Raw genomic sequence first — 20,586 nt, forward strand, 5'->3', positions numbered from 1 at the left:
AATATCAAGGCAATAAGAGCATGAATTATAAATTCTTATAGAATTCTTGTTTTGGTCCATAAATGTTCAACAATATTCTATATAAATTAATGATATAAGCAATGCTGCATATAAAGATAATATAAATTCTGGTGTTGTAAAAAAACTTGGTTCTAAATTATATGATCCAACCAGTGCTTCTTCCCATTTCTTTTCTATACATGAATGTTCACCTGCCACCATGTCTTACTGATGTTACATAACAAATAGCAATTATAACTCAACCTCAAACACTAACTTGAATCAACATTTGTAAAACATAGTGAACTGAAAGCTATGATTTGCAGTGCAGTGTACAGTATATAAAGCATATAATTTATACTTTTTATAACACAATGTATCTTTTCATCCTACCTGAATTTCTCGGCTTATGAACTGAAAGCACAATAAAGTCTAGAATTTCTTATTTTTTTAGCAAAAGGAATTTAACTTATAAATTATAAATGAATCAGGTATGAAACTTAATAGCCTTTTGATTGTCTGACGACTAAACTTTAGAAATTCTGATTTACGGGGGAAAATGTCTGAAAGGTAAGAATATTTTATTTTATTCTAAGTCTAAGAGCTATAAAGTGCAATGATACATCAGGCCTGTTGTTGTTTCGTGGAGGTATAAGGTACAAGAAGCCTGTAGAAAATTGCTAAAATAATATAATATATATCTTTTCTGAACGATGAATACAGACAGACATTTGCTACAATACAACACTTATATACCCAGTCCTGCAGTGTTGCTATTTGTTGAACTGATTCATTGTCCAGAACAAGTTGATTTATATTTAGCAAAGTACTGGCAGCTTTTAACAAATGAATTTTATTTACAAAATATTTTAAACATTATCTCATTAACTTAAGCATAAGTGTTATTGCAAACATGTTTTTACATTTAACCCATTTTAGTGGTCATTAGAACTAATGAAAATGTTACTGAAAGACTGGTCAAATAAGCTAAGTTAGTTCAATCTAATATTTTGGACTGGAGGGGAAAACTGATATTAAAATGAAAATTTAGAAAATCAATATTAGGCACAGTTATTGGCTTTTAGAAAAGTTTCTAGTCTTTTTAAAACATGAATGGATTTACTCTCCAATGCTGTAGTCATTCGGCTAAATAGCATTGAAGCACACTTATTTTACTCTCCAACGCTGTAGTCATTCAGCTAAATAGCATTGAAGCACATTTATTTTACTCTCCAACGCTGTAGTCATTCAGCTAAATAGCATTGAATCATGATCTTGCACTCTCTAATGTTGTAGTCATTCCACTAACTAGCATCGAAGCACAATCTACTCTATACATGCTATAGTTTTCTGTCTTACCATTGCTTGCTTCCTAAGTATCTTCCTAGCATGCATGTCAGCAAAGTCCATTGCTGTTATATATCTTTGTGCCATCCTTCTTTCTGTCTATCTTTAAACTGCACAATAATTCACATCCTTAATCAATGCTTCCTGCAATTAAATTGACAACTAATTACCGGTAACCAAAACTTTATACGATCATTCAAATGAAATTTTATAAAAAGTCTAATTTGTTCAATTTTAATACCTCTGTTTATACAAAAAGAATATTCCAACACTTTTCAAATCTCAGATAAAAATTTATTTTGTTACTTATAATATTCAAATCAAATTTCAGATAAAAATGTATGTTGGCACAAATTATTTGAATAAAAGTAATTCAAACAAAACATATTATATCTAATAACCCCATAGGGTTTAAAAAATAAAGAATTTTGAAATTAATGGCATTAAAACTGGTAATAGTTAGTCATAAAACATTAACAATAACACGATGTGTCAATATATGTATCAAATACCATTAAATCCGATCAGAAAATCAAACAAAACTTAAATGACTTGTTAAAATAGGCACATATTCTATTTTAGCAACTGTTTGTTTGAATTAACATAATCTGAATAAAATGCATGGAAGTCTTTTAGATTTAAGTTGGTTGGGTGTTTCTCTCTCACTGACCATGTATCTATCTCTCTTCTTTCACAAAAATGATTCAAACTTTTAATAAAAGGAAAGAGAAACAGAATGATCTCCTCTTACCAAATTGCAAATTATTTTTTTCTGTTGAAAGATACCAAAAGGACATTCAAACTCATTAGTGGAAAATAAACAGAATACAATGTATATCAACTAATACTCACTTATATCTTCAAATCAATGCAAGCTATCTTTATGCATTTAATGCTTATAGGTTGGCATAGGGTTAAACACTGTCAATAGTGGTATGGTACAATTAATTTTTGTTCTGAAGGTTCTATATGTACTTTCTTTTACACTGATTCAAAAATAACTAATTAATGATTAATCAAATATAGGTCAATGTGACCCAACTATTAATCTAATTGTATTGTACGATGGATAAGGGTGTGTTTATATAAATCCATTCAATGCAATCAAACTTAAATTAGTTATAAAGCAATCTTCTATTAAAACAATTATAAAAAAAACCCTGATGGGTCAGGTGGCATGAACACCCTGCATTCCACGGCCTTATCATGCAGAATGCAACACCCTTTTGCCAAAATTCATTTACAGAGGAACAAAACAGATATACATTTATATTGAATTTGAAAATCATTGTACACTAATGTACCAAATTTCCAATAAATGTTATTCTTCTTGATCAACTTTATTGCAGCACAAATTGATCTGTTTAATGGGCATCATTATAAACTAATTTTCTTGAAATTAGCTTCAGATTTTCAGGTATCACAAAAAATCCAGAGAAGTTCAACTTTCATAAATATGTGTGCCAGATTGTTTCCTTAAGGAATGACAAAAAAGTCTGAAAAATTATATGAAACACTATATGCCACAGTCACTTAATTGTGGAAGCACAAAAATTCAAACTTGAAATTTAAGATTGAAATCAACATTGAATATATGAAAGGCGAAAAGATCAAGTAATCATAGGGTTGTTTGGTACAAATCCTAAGAAGACAATTTAGCCACAAGACATGATATTTTATGTTATGATCATAGAACTTTAAAAATTTCATTTTACCGTTAAAAACATTTAAAATTTAAATGGTCTGTTGAATTGAATAATTGCTTAAGTATACATCAATTTTATTTAAAATACGATTTCTTGGTGCGTTTAAAATGGACTGTCAAAATCATAAGGGATAAAAACAATTAGCTTGTAGTCATACATCCCTATGTATGTGTTCAAAGAATGGTGAAAAAGGGTTCTTCAGAATTATTCATACAACTTTTAAAAAACTTCATGTACTAGTATTCAGTATCATTATGGTCTAAAATGACCAGAGTGTGCCTGAGCTATGTAGTTTTGGTAAAAAATGAATATGTGTACATCTTTTGACATCGGACTCTGACTTCTCTTGAACTGAATTTTAATGTGCGTATTATTATTCTTTTACTTTTCTACATTGGCTAGAGGTATAGGGGGAGGGTTGAGATCTCATAAACATGTTTAACCCCGCCGCAATTTTTCGCCTGTCCCAAGTCAGGAGCCTCTGGCCTTTGTTAGTCTTGTATGATTTTAAATTTTGGTTTCTTGTGTATAATTCGGAGTTTAGTATGACGTCCATTATCACTGTACTATTATGCATATTTTAGGGGCCAGCTGAAGGACACCTACGGGTGCGGTAATTCTCGCTACATTGAAGACCCATTGGTTGCCTTCGGCTGTTGTTTGCTCTATGGTCGGGTGGTTGTCGCTTTGACATATTCACCAATTCCTTTCTCAATTTTATTTAAGTTTCAATCTTATGTAACCACAATTAAATGGAAAACCAATCTGACCAAAAACTGACCATTAAATGGCACAGACCATACACAATGCCTGTTTACTATCCTAGGCATGGCAAAAAATACCAATCACACCTCAAGACCTTGCTAAAATCCATACTTGATAATTGATATACATGTTGAGATATGAGAAAAATCAACCAGACATTTTGTACTGGATAAACCAGCAAAAGTGTCACTAGACCCTGGCTAGAATAGATTGTACTGCTATCCTACAAAATGTAATTTAACTCACACAAACTACTAATCAATGTATGGAAGAAAAATTAAACAATTCATTTCAACCATTTAAATTATTTAAGCTTTTTACAGATCACCAATATTTTATCTTTATGTTACAAGTTAAAAAAAATTAAATAACTTACAATTTAGATAACCTTCCAAGTATATCACATTTAGTTGTTTTATGCCGGAACGTGGCAGAAACTCAATTACTATAATGCACGGTGCATAATATTTCATGAACCTGTTGTCATCTTTCTTCTGGGTATTGTACAATACACACTTAAACAATCACAGATAACCCCTGTCCATACAAAACAATTATTACTGCCTGAACGAGCACATCAACTCGAGATTTAAACCATTTGTCTTAATATTCTTCCACGTTTCTATCTTATGAATGAATCTTGATCCTTTAAATAAATAGTGGAAACCCGTTACCGATCACTAAGATTTTCCCGATCAAAGGTACTGATGTTCTAATGATCTTTATAATGACAAAGTTTTAACTCTTCTGTTGTCATGTTTTAATATTTCATTGGTTTCAATAAATATAAAATCTATGGAAAACTTCAATACTACCAAATATTTACATAAATAAGTCAAATTATGCAGTAAATTATTACAATGTATATCTTTCTACACAAAGTTGTTACTGCTATATATTGAATAAATGATTTTGAACCAAGGTTGATAGGATTATATGTGAACCATTCTGGCATCCAGCCACTGAAAGGGAGATAAAAAGTCCATAATATTGACAATGTTATAATTTGTCCCAATATCATCAATATCTTTTATGGAATTACTTGCTGTGTTTAACAATATTATCCTATTAAATTTTTCTTCCAATTTTACTATTATAATAGATTGACAAGTTTTACATCAATTTTAATTGTGTAGCAGTAAACAGTAAATTATCTTAAATTTTTAATTTTCAAAATTATGTTAAATGTTATCTATTGAAAGTGTAGCTTTTTACTTTCTTTTCTTTGGGGGTCTATGCTAAGAACATAAAAACTAGGGAAATTAAGTTTAATATGATACAAAAAATATGTGTGCGTCAAACATGCAGTATCTATGAAAATCATCTGGAATAAATGAACCACTATAATTTAGGATTTGGTATTGAAATTTAATAAACTATAGATATGATTATTGTTGTCAGAACTCAGCTTTAAATGTCTATTGATATACAATATTTTAAATGTTTGAACATTGTGTGTCAATACCACTAATGTATAAAATATATAATGACATATGTAATTAATAGAGTTGTCAAGAGCTACACTACTCAAAACATTTAATACTTTACATCATCAGAAATGTACAGAAGAAAACACTATTGATTTCATATATTAAACATACAATTTACTCCCATCAAGAATGAAAAATTCATAAGCATTCCCTTGTGGTTCCTACATTTTATCTTTAAGCTGGGAGATTTTATATACAGACCTCCTTGGTCTAACATACAAAGTCATCTCTTTCTTTTCGTGAATTTCAACAAGCTTTTGTCAGATCATGCATTTACCCCTACCCATGCAATGGTGTAAATAAAACAAACTTAAAAATGTTATAGTTACTCAGGCCTATTTATCATTTTCAACTTTATTTTTCTTTCTTTTCATGAATTTCATCAAGCTTTCATGGACCCTCACCCCATTCAATGGTTTGAATAAAACAAACTTAAAGAAGAGGAAAATTTCATAGTTACCCAGACCTACTTATCGTTTTGTACTTTATTACAGTTTTTACTTCATTTCGAAGCATTTGATGTTGCCCAATTGTTATACTATGTTTTTTTTCTCAGCATACCTTTGAAATATATCATTACTGTCAAAAATTTAAAATTTTTAAGAATTGAATAGTCTTTTTTGAAATGTTAACAGTTATTAAAGTGTAAAAGCTTATTAACTGGTGCATATTTTTTATAAGAAGAACATAGGAGCTTTATATTTTAAAATGCTTGCCATTCAAAATGTGTTTACTACATACTCTATACATGAAAGCATTCAATTTAAAAAAAAACAAAAAACATTTTTTTGCTTCTACCATGTAATCACAGCAAAAAAGTGTAACTATTAAAAATCTGGTTGTGAACTAAAACCGCTGTGGAGGACTCCAAGATTTTCCAAAGTTGGCAGGGTGGTAATTACCAGTTATATAAAGGCTTTTACTATTTTTGTATAACAGAAAAACAAAGGGTATGGGGTTATGCATTATTTGTTGTCAAGAAGAGCATCATAACACAGTTATAGATGTTGCATTTTATTGGGAAATAAAATAATACTGTTGAAATGTCTCAGCCAATCATAATCATGAAATGATGTCCAAATTCATAAAATTCCATGATGGCTGAAAAAAAAGCAGAATTAAAAGACCCTTAAACAACTGCACATAAAAGGGTTAAAACTATAATCATACAAAGCTCAAGTAACAGTTGAGTTTTTAATATATATTTTTCAAAAAGGTCTTAGATAAAATATCTCCTTCATACTATCTTTACAAGGTCTTTTTCAGATCCAATGGTCTCTATTATTAATCTAAACTCAACAAAGGTTTTGATACGACTAAATTTTATTTAAATTTGAAAAAATCATCTGACACTATGATAAGAAATGGAGGTCATATCATTTAGCCACACGAAGGCCATGCAGATAAAAATACCATCTTAAAAATCATCAAAATCATACATTTTTTTCATATAAATCTTTAATCAGATTAAAAATAGATTTTACATAAAAATGATACATTCAGCTATTCATGGACTCTTTATCTGTACTAAACCAAATATTCTTTATTTTAAAACCTCATCACTAACAGGTGTTTTAAAATTAGGGAAATTTGATGTACAACAGCCTAGCATGCTTCACATATTATAACTCCCAAGAGCTACAATAAAGACATACAAGCCAGAGTGTATACTATTATTATTTCACAAGTATCTGACTATAATAGGCTAAGAAAATTTATATTAATGGTATAGGGCTGCTAGGGCCATACATTAATTTACTCACTCATGCCTGTTACTAGCATATGTATTACAATAAGAAAGAAAGAATTGTAAAGTATATTGGTACTTTGGGCAAAATGAGTCCTTGCATTTGCATGCAATGACATCATTGAGATGTTAATTATGATTGCCATTAAGACAACTATCCACCAAAATGAAAATGACATGGATGTGAAAGAGAGGTGAAGACACAAAATGGACATTTAAACTCATTAGCCGAAAAATAAACTGACAATGCCATGGCAATATTAATATAGGGTGAAAAAACAAAAGACAAGCATCAGTTCACAAAACACAGCATAGAAAACTAAAGACTGAACAACACAAACCCTATCGAAAATGGGGAGGTAGTGATTTGAAAGGGTAAGCAGATCCTGCTCCACAAGTGGCATTCGTTGGGGTGCTCATGTAAATTCAGACCCAGTGATAAGTATATTTCAGTAGGTCAGATTTGTGAATGTAAACATTAATATTTCACAGTATGACCTTCAACAATAAGCACATCCAATACTGAATATCTATAAAATCATTCTCCTTAAAAAAATAATTTGTTTGAAGTCTTTGAAACATTCACTAAGTTAATTCTAATTCAAATATGGGAGTTTTTATCTCAAATCTCAAATGTGCATACTTGGACCTGATATTTCCTTTTAACAAAAATATAAATATAAATATTTCTACTACAATTAATGTTCTTCCTTTCTTGATATAATACAAAATCACTTAAGATTTGCTCAATATTCCATTTAATTACAGTTTTAATTGGAGATTGATTTTACTATTATTTTACCATCTATATAATTACCTGCTTTAATGAATTGTATTATTCCCAAAGTTTATCGCTAAACGTTGAATTGAAAGAGACTATTACATATCAAAAGCACTCAATATACTTCCTTTCAATTCAACTCCATTCAAATACTTTCTCATGAAAAAGGTTCACTTTATCTTTAACCAATAATATATTATTGTATATCAATTTAAATATTTGTTTAAAATCTGTTCAAACAAAGCAAATCCAATAAAATGAAAGTCTGGGGATTAAAGTCTTTTGAGAAGGATTTCACCACATCAAATGTTGAACGTATGCATTGAATGTGTAGGATTATCTACCTTCTCAAATCTTATTAATGATATCGTTATTTATGTGAGGTGTGCTGATATAAAGGCAAAAACCAATGTTATCTTTTCTTGAATTCTAGCAGGACCATGTTAATACAATGACTGTATAACTTATAATAGTAATAAAATAATTCTTTTTGTGAGTTTAATTTCATTTTGGAGGCAGTATTGATTTTGAGACAGATGCCATATTAAATAATATATACTTTCTGAAAAACCTTATTTTTTTAGCATAATGAAGAAGGATATAAGGTCTTTAAGTAATCAAATTAAAATAAATAGTATAAATCTAGCACAGCCAACGGATGGTTCCTATACTGTACATTTCTAGCACAGCCAACGGATGGTTCCCATACTGCACATTTCTAGCACAGCCAACGGATGGTTCCCATACTGAACATTTGTATAAAGAAAAGATTTTTATTTCAAGGGTCCAAAACATAAGCATACTTGAAGTTGAAGGAAGAAAAAACGTGTACTATAAAGTTAAATTTTCACTTATCTATAAAATGTGTCACATTTCAAAGTGCCAAGATATCATTCCAAAACCAAATTTACAACAAAATAGTTCTTAGTATATTATACATGCAACAGTGACCTTGACCTTTTACTAAAAGCATATCATGTAAACATAACATTACCAATGATCCATGTAAATGAGGTCAAGGTCATATGCACCATGCCAGACATCATGCCATACACCAAATATAGTTGAGCAATTTGCCTTTTCAGAATCTAAAGGACTGTGGGTAATCTAATTGTTCCTACACCAAAATGAAAATAACATGACGTCATTGGATGGATTTCCTTGTTAAGAATGTTTAAAACCAATCATAACGTTTTGGTGTACACTTTTGAACAGTGTTATTTGACCACTTATTAATAAAATAACTGAACAAATAAGCAGTGTCTGTCACTTCATGTAGGGCCAAACAAATGGATCATGCCATAACAATTACATTTAGATGTATGTTTCATTACAATACATTATTTTGATTGGCTAACAGCAATCTTGCGTCCTTCTGATATTAATATTCATTACACAATGAAATGTAACATTTATTATGACACAAGGTCCCACAATAAAGTACACAGGTAAATTTAAGAAAAGTTGATAGATATCGTTTGTTCATGATCAAAGCTAAAACAATGTAATTATAAGTATTGAATGCTTCTTTTTGTAAATTCATTGGGTTGCAATACCTTTGACTGTGCACACATTTTTAGAATAATGTGCTTCCTCACTTCATACAAAATGTAAATCTGTCAACACTTTTACACCCAATGAATTAACAAAAAGGAGCATTTAATTCTTAAATATATAGAAGGTAATATCAAAATGGGGTACATCTATATCAGACATACCATCAGTTCTTTGCCTACATGTTCTTATAGCACTTATTGTTCTGGAAGACATCTTGAAGATTTCTGCTCATAACCTGTTACATCTCAGATGGTCATGTGATCAACCTGAAAAATATGTTATTTAAAATTGAAAAGGTATATATATGAAAACTCAAAATAGTATTAGACAGGTTTTTAAATTAACTGTACAGTGACACAGGGCAGACAGGGGACATAATACTGACATATTCTCTTGAAATATATGCAATTAGTCATGTCATCAAATTGGGTGTCACTAATATATGGTTAAAAAAAAGTTGTTTAAAGCAAGGCAAAGCAAAAATCATATGATTTTTTAAATATGTAACAATATACACATTAATGAGAGGGACAACAACCCAAAGACACAGAATACCAAACATCATATTAAGGTTAAAACACAGTATTAAACATAGACATGTGTCAATACAAAATGGCATGCCTTCATAAACCAAGTCAAGAAAAGTTGTGAATGACAAATGTCAGTTCATAATTTACATATTTACCAATATTGACATGAAAAAGCAGTGTGGTGGACATAGCAATGAGAGGGTTCTTCTGGTCTTGTTAGTACTCCTTGCCCAAAACTAGTCAAATCTTATTTAGACTAATAAGTATTTGCAAAACTTTGCTCAAAAGCAAAACAAAAATGTTGAAATATTGGTCTTCAGATTATTAGTTGGAAAAGATTTTGGTGGAGACTGCTGCAAGGTGTAATATTCTTGCCAGATATTTATATTTTTTTTATCAAGCCAAGGGATAATTTTAGCATTATCTTGGACATTAGTAGGTGAATCAATGCAGATCAAATTGTTATTAAAGGGGTTATGTCCACTGGACGCACTCTATTATTTAATTTATATCAAAGGTTTATACTAAATTACATGTTTAAAAATCAAAAATATTTTTTTTCAATCAGTATTATAAATGTATGATTTTACAGGAGTTGTGTCCCCTTGAAATAAAATATTCAACTTTAAGCAATCTTATACAGCCCTAAATTTCTTGTCAATTTTATTTTTACCTTTATTAAATTCATATTTAAGTCTAATACCAGCCAAGTTGGGAAGATTGTTAAATGACTATTTTGACAGTTCTTTCCCTTTGAAATAATTCTTGTTAAATAACTTTAAAGTTCATGTTTTCAGTGCAAAGTAAGACCCTTTTCATACCATGTTATTTAATATTTAGTTTTTTTTTTGCATTGAATTTTGTCTTTTTTTAATTTCAATTGTTAGTTACTGCAAATTTGCTGAAATATACTACCAATGTGTATTATTATAGCTGAGACAACATGTGCAGTTTATTATGCTCTCATTACAGAACAATTTAAAAAGAAAACTTATACAAAATAAAAGTTACTGTCATAATTTTGCAGAATACTGACAGTAGGTAAATTCCCTACCTATTCCAAACTTTGACAGAGTAAATCAATATTGTCTAATCTTGAATCAATACTTCACTTTGATACACATACAATTATATCATAAAGGTGTTAAACATGTCTCCAACAATGCCTTATTTGTATAAAGAGCCCTAATAACTGATAAACTATCTGTCATTATTACAAAGACAGGAGACAATATAAATACTCTTCAATCTTTATTCCGCTATTTATTCAGATAACACAAAATTTACAATGTACTTCAAAAATGTCAATTATATTCAGTCACAAGGTTATCATCTTCTGACTAAGTTTATGTAGGTATGTTTACAACTTCATGTGTTGTTACTATGCAGACTTATTTCAAGAGGAACATCTTTTTGCATACTTATCAGGAAATACAGAAAACTGATTAGAGCACACATTACTGACCACACCAACCACAAACTCCTAAAAAAATAGATATACAAACAACATACATTTTCAGGGTTGACCAGTTCTCGCTAAGGATTTTTGAAGGCAAATCTAACAACAAGAAGAAAATATTTTATTGCAATATAGTGTAATATTTTGGTCTCCATGGCCTAACAGAGCAATGAAATGACATTAAAATAAGGTTGCTTTTAAAATTTTGCTTTAGAGACATCTAAATATTCCCAGAAATGAGAGATACTGCTCTGTATGTAATTCTGGTCAAATTGAAAATGAAAAACATTTTCTTTTACATTGTGAAAAATACTCAACTAAGAGGGACATATTTTACCATAAAGTTTCAAATATAATTGTTGATTCTACAAAATTTCAAAAACATGAAAATAATATAATCTTTTTATTAAATAATAATTCATACACAATCCTAAAATTAACTTCCTCTTTCATCTCAGACAGTTTGAACCTGCGTAAAGCAGAACAAACTCTATAAAATTGCTAATAATCATTGTTCATAATAAATAATATTACATATTAATATTGTCGTTATTTTTAATACTTATTTTGTTTGACCAACTATGTAATTGATATATCTTTTTTTAATCATTTACTGTTGATGATATTGATATCGTTCGATGATATTGTTCGAAATATGCCTATTGATATTCTTTGCATTATTACTATTTGTATAACAGTTGTATGGGCCATTGCCAATTATTGTAATTGTGTTTGTGCCAATAAAATATTTGTATTTGTATTTTTAAAATGATGATATTTATGTTTAACTGTGTTCAGTTCATACAAAATATTTCAATCTTGATGCATCTGTGGACTCACCAGTTTTGAAAATGGTGAGTCCAGACAGACTTTGATCAGTCCAGGACTCATGAGCTCGCCTTAGCGAGAACCCTGTATCACATGGTACACCTAGCATGACTTGGTACAGACACAAAATCTGATTTGGTACATTAAGTCAGTTTCACCATGTTCATATGAACACAAATTTATTGACTTTGTGTATTTGGTCCCTCCTTTTTTTTTAATGATAAATAGACAAAAAGCACCAAACCTATGTATTAATACTGTCATTAGATTTTCTACCACTTTTTCTATTTCTTGAATACAACCTTTTTTGAAGTTTTCAATATATTTGATATATATTTATTTAATATTTTATAAAGAATTATTTACTACTACTTATTTTACTTTTTTCAAACATTGATAAGCACTGACATTAAGAAAGAGGAATAATGGACAGAAATGACCAAGGCCAATGTTTTTATCGTCATTTTTTAGAAAAATTTAACGTGATTCGTTAAAACCAGTCGATTTTTTTAGTGTCTAAAAGAAAGTGTACATTTTATTATCATGCACCAAAAATTACAAGTAACGTCATTTTGCAAGAATAATTACCCTTATTCTTCATGAAGGTACCCCCATAACCACCCTCATTTTCTTTACGAAAGCTTGACAGCTAGCCCTGGTATCATTTTGCTCCATTCTCTCAATTTTTTTATTCGTTTTTATTTAAAATAAAGATAGTGCTTTTGTCTTGAACATCAATTAATTACTTTTGTCATGAGCCGTCAACAACAGTACAAAATATTCTTTTTTTATCATTTAGAGGGGGGGGGGGGGGGTCAAATCGGCAACTATTTAAAGTCAATTAGGCATCCAATAATATATATAAATAATTCTAAAAATGTATAAACCATGATTTTTTTGGGGGGTTGGGATTTTTTCATGCATTACATCATGTACATTGTTAAAAAGCATCAAGCAGTTAGGATTTTTGCTTAGGGAGCTACCATTTGATTTTAATGGGGGGCTAGGATGAAATTTGAAAAAAATAGGCAGGACAGGAGTTTTGAGTAAAAGAAAAAGGTAGGATGAAACACTTGCAAAAAAAAAAGTCAGGATGACAATTTATGTAAAAAAAAGTCAGGATAAACTAAAAAAAAAACCACATATATTGTTTTAAACCCTGTTTTTTTTTTTTTTTACAAAAAACTATTAATCACTCAAATAAAAAGTATACAGATCTTAAGATTAATATAACAAAGAAGTGTGTAAAGTTTTAAGCAATAATCATAAATTATTTTTGAGATACGGCACAACATATAACCCCCCCCCCCCCCCCCCACTTTTTTACAAAATACTCAATAACTCAAAAATTAAATTTTGAATCATCACCAAAAAGTATACAGATATTAAGATTAATATAACTAAGAAGTATTTAAAGTTTTAAGCCATAATCAAGAATCATTTTTGAGATAAGTTGCGACATGTGAAAAAAACCACACCCCTCTTTTAGTTACAAAGTGCCATAACTCAAAAAATTTTAATCTTATTTTCACAAAAAAGTTTACAGATCATTTGACCATCATAAAAAACAACTATTTTAAGTTTCATGAAATTTGGATAAGTCATTCTCAAGTTACAGTGCGACATGTTTACGCCGGACAGACGGACAGACAGACAGACCGACAGACGGACAGACAGACAGACCGACGGACACCAGACATTTGTATACCATAATACATCCCGTCAAAATTTTGACGGGCATTTTTAAGCGCCCGTCAAAATTTTGACGGGCGCTTAAAAATGCGGGACAGAATTTTTCATCCGATCCCCCCCATAAAAATCAAATGGTAGCTCCCTTAAAATAATGTTAAAATATATAATTAAACAAATCTCACATGGGTGCCGAACTGACTATATCAAGTGCCGATTTGACTAGATGCCGATTTGACAATACCTGGTGCCGAATTGACTAGGTTCCAATTTATACAGGTGCCGATTTAACTAGAATTCGGGGGGATTGGGGGGAGGGGGGGGGGGGGGGGGGGGGGGGGGTCTTTGACTTTGAAGAGGAAAAAATTATTACTGCAATTTTTGCCTGCAGTGGTATGATATCTATTGTAATTTTTACAGGATGAAAATCTTCCTTGGGTGTTAAAAGGTCTTGCACATTCACTTTTCATGTTACCCTACCATTAAGATCATTTAACAATGTGCTTGACGTTGTCAACAACAACTAACAAGTTAGTCGTGTTCTCCTTTTCATAATCAATAATTATGTAGTATGAAAAGGGAAATAACTAGCCAAGCACCTGTTCTCTTTTCGGAATTTCTAGACTCATCATTCTGTTGAAAGCTAATTTCAGAAAATTTCGAATATCTACATAGATCAGGCAAACGTTTTTACATACGTGATGATTCACCTGCTATTGAGCTTGTAATAGATATCATTGTAAATAAAATTGGAAATGAACTAAGAAGTTGGTTTGTAAACAAAATGTGGTGGTAAAAACAAGGGTATTCCTACCGGAAATAGCTCTGCTAGATAAACAATGAACCGCATACTGAAATGAGATAACATTTTCAATTGAATGCCATCGAAATGTAACTTCAGAAACGTTTGCAAATACACCTTTTGTTGTATTTGGCGCTTGTTTATTTATAATTTGTCTGCATGTCGTCAATAATTTAGTTAGATTTACAATGAAATGAATGACGAAAGCAGTCTTTGAGCTTTTTGTGACATGTTACTCCGTGAAATATGGAATCAGCTACATTAGCAAATGATGACGCTGAAACAAGTAAGCAGTCGCAGACAAATTGTTTTTTCTTTGAGGATACAGATTTTAAACCAAATTGTATAGATTCTGAGGAATATCTTGGACCTCATGATTGGAGAAAGATTCTGAGACCAATCGAAGATGGAAATTTAAAGTCACAATCAGCAAGGTTATAATTGTAGTATATTATATAAGATTAAGTAACATGTTTCTTTGCACTTCAATTGTTTGACAAATTAATTATAAATGCGTAGTCATCAGCAACACAATGTTTATTCGTTATCACTCAACCAAGTTTTAATGTCTACATATATTTTTGATGAAAAATAATGAGATGACTTCATTTTTGCCAATAAAGACCCTTGTTTGGCTGGATTGTAGTTCCTTGTATGCAGGAAAGTTTTGTTTAGAAAGTAATTTGATAAAAAGCTCATGAAAATAAAATCATTGAATTCTAGATATAAGTCAAGAGACAAATGTATGCAGCAGAATTAGTTGTATCATTTCATTCATTTGTATCCAATAAGGTACATGTACACTGTACTTAAGGTGAGACATAAATAAAATATTGAATTGAATTATCTTTTATACCAGATTGATTTGAATAGATATAATCAACAGACTTTTGTTTATCCATATAATTTGAAAAATATCTACATGTATATATAGTAAACATGAAGTACAGTAATTAGTTAAAAGTTAATTAGCAGCTTGATGCATGTACATTCTTCTGGAAAATTCTGGGAATAAAAAAAAACATGAGAAATGTTGGTTCTATTTTAAAACATACCAAATAATTTCTTTGTTATTATGAAATCAAGCATTTCTTATTGGTTATAACCACATACATGTATGTAATAATACACATTTACAAAATGTAGATCTTGAAAAAAACTGCATTTTTTAACATAATAAATAACATAACATGCTCACCTTTCTATTTTTTTAATCTGGACATATATTCCTATGAGGGACAATATATGTATATGTCAGCTTATCTAATTGGTTTTTATAATAAAGGATGATACATGTATAACTTAGTTCTATTTTTGTCCCTTAAGTTGAAAGCAGACTAACATTTGTACATGTATATGCAAAATTTTCATTACTTTTGCATATTTGAGTTGGACAATATTGTATTGTTATAGAAAACAAAACAGGCCTCACCATGTTACAGAATTTACATAATATTATTCCCGAAATCTTTTATATCTGAACCTTGGAAAAGATCATCCTCTTGGCTGTCTTAGTATCTTTGATTTTTACTGACAGTTTTATTTGTTATGTCTAGATGTGAAAGCAATGAAGACCAGAGGATAGCTACAAACTTAAGTGTGACAGAGTCAGAAAACAAGTATAGCTTTGAGTGTTTATGTTGTAGCACCCCAATACTCCTTCAGTCATCATATAATTACTTCACCATTTAACACATGATTTTATAGAGACATGAATGTTGTTTTGAGTTGTAGAAATACATACAGTACCTATATAGATATGGAATTGATTTTTTGAATCACATTTATAATGCAATATGAATTGTAAATATAGTTGGTTAATGGCCATCACTTTTTTGCACATGTCATTTATTTGTACTGCATCCCTGCATGCTCACAAAATGTATAACATTCATGAATCATGACTGTGGCTTTCTTTTAGAAGCATGATAAAGTAGGTGTCAACTTCCCAGATACTGAATGAGCCTCCAAGCATATTCTTCTAAAGTTTTGAAATTTCCAATGAAGTCTTGCAGGGAAGTCAAAAGTTAATCTTTAGTATTGTTTAGAGAACCAATCTTCCAATTTTGTTTTAAAAAATTTGAGAAAAGAAATAAAGCAATGTAAAATAAGTCCAATGACAAATTTCCCATTAAATAGTTTTGGATGTTTGAAAAGTTGACAACCACTTGTGTGTGAAAGAAAGTCTGTCAATAAATTATATTATATCTTCACATTTTTGTTAAAACACTTATCTGGTTTTCAGATTCATGTCATTCAAAATTCAGTCATAATAAGTTATTATTTATTTCCTGTTTAAAATTTTGATTTGTACAGATCCTTTTGTTTCCATGACCGGGTATTGGACAAATTTGTAAGGGGTAAACAACTGTCTTCACTGTTTAATTTGTATAGATACAAATATTTGAACAATACTTGAAAATGGTTGTTAATTAAATAGATATCCATCTTTGATTTCATATTGTTTTATGTTTATACATCATATTTCTGAGAACCAGATGATTGAATTATAATGCTTCAGCAGATTTTCTCATAATTCACATCATTACTAACACCATACATGTAAAATATATGTAGATGTAAGTTGTTTAAAAGGGTTCTTCCTCATATAGTTTGGAAACAATTAGGAAAAAAATGAAGAAAAAATATACTCAAATATATAAATAACAATTGTTGAAACATTATTAATTTAATCAAGCCATTTACCACCTTATTTTATACTGCAATTTTTAAATCATCTTGCAGGTATTATACATGTATGAAACTCTATATTATTATTATAATCATGATAATCAGCACTTTGCAAAGACTTATGAAGAAAAGTTTCTAAATAAAGAATACAGCATGCATGAAATGTTTAGTACATTATTATAGCTAGTTGCCTATGTAAATAACAAAAAACTGCTGTTATATAAATGTACATAGTTCCAGCATCTTCTGCCTAAGCTTATACTACAACATAATTCAAGTTTTCTCCCCCCCCCCCTCTTTTAATTATTCTCACCACAATTTAGTGCTGTTCGACTTTAACAAAGGAACAAGAATCAAATGTTTCATCACAAAATATAGTGATGTGACTATATATACAAAATAATTACCAGTCCATGAAATATCAATTGACTCCAATTATAAGGGGCACACCTTGGATACTTTTGGGAGAAAACTTGTATGTATATGCATGTGCTTCCAAATTCTTGTACTCAAGTTAACTAACCAAAAATAATTGAAACAGTATATTTCATATATATATACATATTTATGCATGCTTCATGTCCATAATTAATTGGAGCATGTAATAAATCATTCATTCATTATTTATATGCATGTTCAATATTGTTGACCATTAAAATTATTTTCTTTTTATATGTAATAAATTTTGTTATTTGATTTAATTTTCATTATGAGCATTTATCTTGATTATCATATACTTGTAATAATGAGCATTATTTGTTGTTGCTAGTAATATTTGATATATAATTCAATTAAAAATTTGAATTTTCCATGTATACTTTTTCAGAGCTATTAAGGACAGTAGGAAGATACACAATGAAGATTCTAAACTAAATGAAAAACCAAAGCGAGTTCCATCATGGAAAAGACATTTGATAGAAAAGAAAAAGAACAAAAGTGGAAAGGTATATTTTGTTTCTTTACTTCATCATTTGAGACACATTCTAGGAATTTATTATAAAACTATTTTTATCTCTAAATAATGTTGAAGGGCTTTGTGCTGCCATAGTAACATGTCATCATCATATACAATCCCTTGTTTTTGTTTTTATGCCCCATTTATGGGCATTTTGTTTTCTGGTCTGTGAGTCCGTTAGTTCATTCATCTGTTTGTTCATTCGTCTGTCCCGCTTCAGGTTAAAGTTTTTGGTCAAGGTATTTTTTGATGAAGTTGAAATCTTATCAACTTGAAACTAAGTACACATGTTTCCTATGATATGATCTTTCTAATTTTAATGCCAAATTAGAGGTTTTGACTCCATTTTCACGGTCCACTGAACTAAGAAAATGGTATTGTGGATGGGGCATCAGAGTATTAGGGACACATTCTTGTTTTGCCATATTTCAGGAGTTTTTGTGGGTTTAATCTCAAGTTACAGCCAGTTTGATGTACCCCTGATTCATTTAAATTTGATTTAATCAGAAGTTCTGTTTCTATAATTGCAACTAATGAAATAATACTTATATCAGGTTTTTTGGGTAGACATGACTTTTATCCTGATGTGTTAAACACACCTGTATTTTCTAAAGTGAGCATAACATGAGCCATTTTTCACACCATATTTTTATTTAAACTAGTGTCAAACAGTGTAAAATGTTTATTATTAACATATTTGTATCAAAACATTGCAACTAATATTTATATGGATTCCCATTCTTGTAATATATCAATCACAGAAAAAAATGATCCTGAGGTAAAGAGTGGATACCTACTTATCACAATACTTTTTCATTATGCAAATTTTACTTTAAACAGTCTATATTATTGCTGTATTCATTATTATCTATGCTGTGTATCCCACTGCTGCCACCAAATGTAGCACCATCTTTAGCAACCATTATTACATGTAGAAGAATAATTGATTACGATTTGGCATGATCAGTTGATGTTTACTATTTAGCACGTTTAAATATAAAGGTTTAAAAATCAAGAAAATGTGATAGGTTGCTAATGAGACAACTGCACACAAACTGATTTTTATATTAGAAAATATAATATACATGGAATGTGACTGTTGGTTGTTGACATTTAAGTACAGTGATGCTTCCCACACATTCACAGCTATGTGCTGTGAATATGTCATTTTAAGGAGAGAAAAAGAGAGGACCTTATTAAGCAGTGTTCATAATTTTGTGTAAACATCAGGTCAGCAGAGGAAACAAGATGCTGAAATCATAAAATGGTACTGTAACATGTATTTGATTATATTTTATTTATTTATGGAAAGTTCCAACAATGTATTCGTTGTCTGTAATTGGTCATTTCATTTTAAACATTTTTTTTTAAAATCATGCTTTTGAAAACTTAATTCCTGAGATGGAGCTATAGTGAAGTGTATTAAATTAGTTGTTTAACTTAAAAATATAAGACTCAACAAGTAACATTTTTCAAGCAGTACATGAATTATCTGAAAATTTAATTTTTAACAGAGAAATAATTTTCTATAGCAGTAAAGCTGCTATTTATGACAAAACCTTTAGAATCCCATTCCAATTCTAATGAATTATTTTCTGTGGGAACCTCTTAAATAAGAATAAAATGTGCATTATACCTACTATTGGTGGGGAACAAATGTGATAGATCCATCAGTCAAAAAGCTAGAAAGACATGCTCCTAAGCTTCTTATTACCATCCTATCATATTTCTTGCTACATGTAGTGATGGGTGTTACAGCTTGTTATGACTACAGAAATTACAGAAAATTTTTCAATGTTGCACAGTATACAACGTTGCAATGGTCTGGCAGTAGTTTTGTACTGCATACTGTATTCCTTGCATATGGCTGTATTTCTAAAGACATCAGAGGACCCTGTAATCATTATATAATATGTTGGACATTAGGCCCTTACTAGTATTATGTTTTGCATCAGGTTAAAAATTTCATTTCTGAAGTAGTGGTTTTTAAAAAAACATATTAATTTTGATCTGGAATCTTAAATGCTGTTTATACCATTTAAGTAGTTGTTACATATATTCCCTTTTTAGCTCACCTGGCCGAAAGGGCCAAGTGAGCTTATGCCATCACTTGGCGTCCGTCGTCTGTCGTCGTCTGTCGTCGTCTGTCGTCGTCCGTCGTCGTCTGTCCTCGTAAACTATTTCAAAAATCTTCTCCTCTGAAACTACTGGGCCAAATACTTCCAAACTTTAACTGAAT

At 30.1% G+C, this 20,586-nt stretch overlaps 2 protein-coding genes across 7 annotated transcripts in view; one reads left to right on the plus strand and one right to left on the minus strand.

The window, feature by feature from the left end:
• Nucleotides 1-14,487, minus strand: part of LOC134714020 (uncharacterized) — a 38,756-nt gene extending 24,269 nt beyond the window's left edge. For 2 of the 4 annotated variants that reach the window (XM_063575291.1, XM_063575273.1), the window contains exons 1-3: nucleotides 14,380-14,487; nucleotides 9,555-9,659; nucleotides 1,360-1,491 (exon numbers count right to left, since the gene is read on the minus strand). In XM_063575291.1, coding sequence (XP_063431361.1) covers nucleotides 1,360-1,434 — 75 coding nt within the window. In that variant the 5' untranslated portion in view covers nucleotides 1,435-1,491; nucleotides 9,555-9,659; nucleotides 14,380-14,487. Of the gene's footprint in view, nucleotides 1-1,359; nucleotides 1,492-4,194; nucleotides 4,563-9,554; nucleotides 9,660-14,379 lie in introns of those variants that run through there. The other 2 variants (XM_063575279.1, XM_063575286.1) reach the window with 2 other exon arrangements.
• A 104-nt stretch (nucleotides 14,488-14,591) lies between these two features.
• LOC134714053 (mitogen-activated protein kinase kinase kinase 1-like) overlaps nucleotides 14,592-20,586 on the plus strand; it is a 39,883-nt gene continuing 33,888 nt past the window's right edge. For 2 of the 3 annotated variants that reach the window (XM_063575309.1, XM_063575302.1), the window contains exons 1-3: nucleotides 14,592-15,135; nucleotides 16,258-16,320; nucleotides 18,219-18,336. In XM_063575309.1, the coding sequence (XP_063431379.1) occupies nucleotides 14,948-15,135; nucleotides 16,258-16,320; nucleotides 18,219-18,336 (369 nt within the window). In that variant the 5' untranslated portion in view covers nucleotides 14,592-14,947. The remainder of the gene's footprint in view (nucleotides 15,136-16,257; nucleotides 16,321-18,218; nucleotides 18,337-20,586) is intronic. The other variant, XM_063575316.1, reaches the window with a different exon arrangement.

This window comes from Mytilus trossulus, chromosome 1 (genome assembly GCF_036588685.1).
Source record: "Mytilus trossulus isolate FHL-02 chromosome 1, PNRI_Mtr1.1.1.hap1, whole genome shotgun sequence".
In the NCBI taxonomy this organism is placed as follows: Eukaryota; Metazoa; Mollusca; class Bivalvia; order Mytilida; family Mytilidae; genus Mytilus; species Mytilus trossulus.